General features: G+C 43.1%; 1 protein-coding gene across 9 annotated transcripts in view; it reads left to right on the top strand.

Annotated features, from left to right (window-relative positions):
* The window catches only part of LOC116401036 (mitogen-activated protein kinase kinase kinase kinase 3-like), a 27984-nt gene that overhangs the window by 4541 nt on the left and 18144 nt on the right, over positions 1-5299 (top strand). For 5 of the 9 annotated variants that reach the window (XM_031879216.1, XM_031879220.1, XM_031879219.1 and 2 more), the window contains exons 11-15: positions 102-218; positions 2383-2461; positions 2550-2608; positions 3451-3486; positions 4126-4188. In XM_031879216.1, coding sequence (XP_031735076.1) covers positions 102-218; positions 2383-2461; positions 2550-2608; positions 3451-3486; positions 4126-4188 — 354 coding nt within the window. The remainder of the gene's footprint in view (positions 1-101; positions 219-2382; positions 2462-2549; positions 2609-3450; positions 3487-4125; positions 4189-5299) is intronic. The other 4 variants (XM_031879221.1, XM_031879214.1, XM_031879222.1 and 1 more) reach the window with 2 other exon arrangements.

Below are 5299 nucleotides of genomic sequence, written 5' to 3'. Positions count from 1 at the left end.
CTCTCTCTCTCTCTCTCTCTCTCTCTCTCTCTCCCTGTCTCCCCCTCTCTCTCTCCCTCTCTCTCTGTCTCTCTCTCTCTCCCCCCTCTCTCGTCTCCCAGCACCCTTTCGTGTCTCAGCCTCTCAGCAGGACGTTGGCGATCGAGCTGCTCGACAAATCCAACAACCCGGACCACAGCACCTACAACGACTTTGACGACGACGACCCGGAACCAGAGGTAACCTTTCACCTTCTCAGGTCTGTGAGTCACGGGGTCGACGGAGGACGATCTCGCTTCCTTTCCATCCCTCCTAATCGTGCACTTCTTTCTCCTCATTCAACCTCTGGCACATGTGACTCATCTTTCTGCTTTTGTCCTTCTTTCCTTTCCTTCATCCTCCTCTTGTCTCCTCCCTTCTTCCTCTTCCTTCTTGTAGCGCTTCCTCTTTCTCTTCTCCTTCTTTCTCCCCCTTTCTCCTGTCTCCTTGTCCCCTTCCTCTACCCCCTCCTCAGTTTAAGTACAGGGGTCATTTCCTACCCATAAGCCCCGGTGCTCGGCGTGCGCCCCGTTTCGCGGCCCGTAGGAAGGTACCAGTCTGTGGTGCCGTGATGTCGTCTCTAACACAAACCGTTCACTTCAGGGTCTGCTGGTGTTCTCATGGATCATATATCATCATCATATATAATCATCAGCATCGCTCGTCAAGATGAAGATGGCTACCAGAGTGTGACATCATCGCCTCCTTTAGAATAATGCATCTGAAACCGTTTATTTAGTGTGATTTGGTAAAACGTCACAACACTGGTTCTGATTGGTCTGAAGTCTCGGAATGTATCAAATATATTATAGTATAATAAGCAGTATATATATATATAGTATTTATTAGTATCTAATATATCTATAACAGTAGAACTTTGACATTTTTAGATCACGTGAAAAATCTCACTTCTCAAAAGTCAAAGTCAGTATATTCGAAAAATGTGGAATAATATATATATATATATATATGTATATGTGCATATCTTTGATATATAACTTAATGAGTTCATAAATACCAAATAGTTGAGTGTGCTCTGTGTAGTTAGAGAGATGCAGCCGTTGTCTTTATTTAGTCTTTGGGGACATAAATCTTCTTAAAATATAATGAAATATATAGAGATTAAAAACAGCCACCATGTGCCCAAATATAGTGTGATCAGGAATACATTCAGATTTATGCTGAGGTACACTAAGGTACCAAATACTTCCACCTAAATGAATTCAACATCTCAGGGTACAGACTGTTTAAATATGACGCTTATGGAAGCCATCTTCATCTCCCGTTTGTACTAACGTGTGTGTTATTGATGATGATCTTCATATAGAAGAGGTGGTCTCTTAGTGGATCTGTGCTACCAATGAGTCTTGGTTTGTCTCCTTCAGGAGCTTTAAAGCATGGTTTGAGGTTTGCTGTGTTGTTGTTTAGCTTCTTAAGATGAAATACTGGAGACTTGAGGTCCAGTAGAGTCTGAACACAGAGTGTGCAGCGTGCTGTGGTTTGACTTGTGAATGAGCAGTTTAATGTTTAACTAAACGGAGCTCATGCATGAACATTTAGATATTCTCATCTCATCAAGTTTAAACGCTCTGAACTTCGGATAACTGTTTAAAGCACCAGCGTAAACGTGATGAATGACGTGTGTGTAAATGAGTATTCATTCTGTAAATGAGCACAAAAAGATATATTTATTAACAGCGTCAGCAGCAGAATTAAGAGACAAGGAAGGAGGACAAATAACGAGTTATTGTTATACAACAGCATCAATTGTTCATTTAAATGAATGGTGATATCGTTAAGTTGTAGGAATACATTTAGAATTATGTCGGCCTTTAATTCAAACATAATCACAATGTTGACATAATTATTATGTGTCATTTATAAACGGGGTTTATCCATCTCAAAAATGCTTCAAAGTCATGAAATCTACAATCCTTTGGTGAAAAACAACAGCTTGGATAACAGCAGAATAACTGCACATGACTCCTAAAAGTCAAACTATAAAAATCAGTTTGTACGGTTCTTACACGAGGATCAATGTCTTCTAATTGACACGGCCTGGTTTGGACTGCAGCTCAGCTGGATGTCCCACATGGGTCACCTCCATTAACATGAGACCCGGGTCCTGCATGGCGGTCTCCCTTTTCAGGGACTCGTTGCCGTCGTTGCCAGAGAAGGTCTGTGTGTCCCTGTCGACTGCGTTGCTGTGTTTTTGGTTGTCTGGTTGCAGAGTGCTGCTGGCTGTTTTGCTGTGTCATCAGATCCCACCCACAGGAGATAGCAGAGGGATCGTGTTTCTCTGTAATCGTCTCAGGTTGAACAGCCGTCTGACTCTCTGTGTGTGTCTTTCTCCTCCTCCGATAGTCTCCGGTCTCCGTTCCTCATCGGATCCGCTCCACCAGCAGGAGCGCCAGAGAGGGAAAGACGCTGTCGGAGATTAACTGTGAGGTCACGCACAAAATCAAGCGTGAACAAATCTCACGTTGACGCAGAAAGCTCCATAACAACCCTCTGCTTTGTCTCTCCCTCAGTTGGTCAAGTGAAGTTCGACCCTCCGCTGAGGAAGGAGACGGAGCCTCACCATGAACCGGTGAGTTAATCAGCCGAGACGTATGTTTGTGTGCGTGTGTGTCCTCACCGATCCATGTTCTCAATCTGTGTTGAACCAATTCCACCAATCCCATCCACATAGATTACCTCTTCCATGTAGGGATGTCCTGATCTACGTCAGAGAGTCTTTTAGGGGTAGTGGATGACATCAGCTGATCAGGAAGCTTTCTAGCTGCACTCCTGTGGAGAGAATCAATAGCCTTGTCCCAATGAAGAGGAAACCTTTGTGAACCAGAACATGCTGGTCCCACTGGATGCTGGAGCGAAGAAGAGAGAAAGAAGAGAGTTTAGATGCATAAGGAGCGTCTAAAAACCACAGACCGTCTATAAGAAGCAGACGTAGTCGTCCTGACGTCACTCATTGGTTATCGTGTGTCGGTTGAGGCGTAGCTGAATATCACGTGTGATTTCCTATAAGCTAAAGCTGGTTCTGCTGGTGTATATCACTTTGCTGCTTGTTGAATAATGGGATGGTGCCGGTTCATTCTCCATCACAGCGTCTTGTTAAAGTCCTCCTCTCCCTCACACCTTGTTCTGTCCTTCCTTTGCACTTTGAACTCCCTCTTATGTCCTGATCCTAAATCAATCTGTCCATCAGGTTAGGGTCATGTTATGAAACGGTCGGTTCATATCCATTCACCCACTCGTCCTTGAAAGTAATACGATCACATGGGGTCTCTCTCTGTCTGCTGACTAATGTGGTTTTTGCTTCTCTAAGAGCCGTCCGTTCAGGATCACAGTGCTATATGTAGCCTTTAAAAATCAATAGTATTGTCGGATATCAATAACGTAACAGCAGCATTTTGTGGCATCTTTACACAGATGGTGTCAAGAGAACAATCAGGAACCTGGACTAAGGTCTGTGTTTCACACCAGATGAAGAGATTTTAACGATTAGTTCTCTGATATAAAATATGCCTTCTACGTGTCTTCAACGTAACACCAGTCCTCCTTTCTCTCAGTGGAGACGTGAAGTCATGTGACCGTGGTGGAGTTCCTTTATAGGCTAACGTTAGCTTCTTACTTTACACTTCAAACATCATAAAAGTGGTTTTCATATGAGAAGATTACCTTGATGAACGAAACGTTTAAGTATCGTAGACAAGATCATTTTCTGCAATAATTAAAAAGAACTACGTCATCCCTGCATCCCTCATTTGTTCACTAAAGGAGGCTATTGTTTAAGCTTCAATTAGCACCAATAATATATATTAATGCCATTTATTAATGTTTCTCCTCAGTTTTTCAGATTTTTAAACTCTCATCCAACCCCAGTTTCCTCCCTCCCTCGATCTGTTCCTCTTCTCCTCGGATTAATATTCCCTCCTTCTCCGTCTCGCTGATTCACGGACTGTCCGATGCCCATTTTTTGGCCTTAAATCCATCTTCTCTCTCTCTCTCTCTTTTGCATCAGTGTCTCCGTTCCTCCCCCGTTCCCTCCATCAGTCCAGGTTAATGTATTAACTGAGGTCTCTCTCGCTCTGTCTTGCTGACCAGTGTGAATCTGAGCCCTATCTGGACTGTGTTGAGGAGCTCTACTATACCGCGAGATCTAATCTGGTAGTACTCCTTCTATCTGTCTCTCTCTCGTCCTCTCCCTGTCTACTCTTTTTATTTTCAGTCTGTCATCATCTCTTTAACCTTATGCCTTCTTCTTCATGTCTCACTCTCCATAATATTTCTCTTTCTGAAGGACGAGTCCTTTCCTTTTTGGCTCTCTTGCTTCCTGAGCCCTTGCTGTCTCTTTTATATTTATATTATTATTTTATTCATTTTTCCAGACTGCTGATTGTTTTGGCTGCTTCTTCTGTATTTTTGTTCATCTACTCTGCTCCGTCCATCTGTTGCTGTTGCTCTTCTTCTTCTCTTCTCTACCTCTTGCCTCTCTAACTGGTGTTGTAGTTGAGTCCTTAGTGTTGTTGTTGTGTTTTCAGATACATTGGTACAATACACACATTCACACAAACAAACATTACAATCAAACTGAATCTTTTGAGTGGGATTTGTTGGTTGCACAACAGTCAAAGTTGGCTCCTCCCCCTCCCCAAATTCACTCTTGTCTCTCGCTATATTTGCGGGGGTTTTTCGGCAACGTGTCCTCCATTGTGGCTTCCTCTTGGAAGCATGCTTGCAATCTTGCACCTGCAGATTGCTACATTTTTTTTTACAGTTTGACGTCCAGAAACGTCCCGAAAACAACAACATTTAATGAAAAGAGAAAAATCCAGACAGAGTGCAGATGATTCTATACTTTTACGTATTTATTTTGTGGAAAATCTGACTTATTTTGCCTGTAAATGTGAAGTTAATGTGAAACAGACTAACACACACAGAGAGACGAGGGTCGGAGGTCAGATTCTGTTTTAGAGCTGCTGGTAGTGCTGCAGTGCCTTGCTCGAGGGACACTTTGGACACAGGCTATTCCTACTTACAACATTACCAAACACACACTGAACCTTTTAACATTCTCTGTCCTGATATTTGTTTCTCTCTACAGAACGTGTCTCTTCAGAACATCACTGCTTCTCTGTTCTCTAACCTCTTTACGTCCTCTAGTCGACCAGAGCGGCGAGGCCTCTTTCATCCGTGTGTGTGTGTGTGTGTGTGTGTGTGTTTGTTTGTTTACTGTGTGTGTGTGTGTGTGTGTGTGTGTGTGTGTGTGTGTGTGTGT

Source organism: Anarrhichthys ocellatus, unplaced genomic scaffold (assembly GCF_004355925.1).
Source record: "Anarrhichthys ocellatus isolate YVR2014 unplaced genomic scaffold, GSC_Weel_1.0 scaffold236, whole genome shotgun sequence".
In the NCBI taxonomy this organism is placed as follows: domain Eukaryota; kingdom Metazoa; phylum Chordata; class Actinopteri; order Perciformes; family Anarhichadidae; genus Anarrhichthys; species Anarrhichthys ocellatus.
The sequence above is the reverse complement of the archived record's forward strand: the minus strand, read 5'-3'. Positions and strand labels throughout refer to the sequence as shown.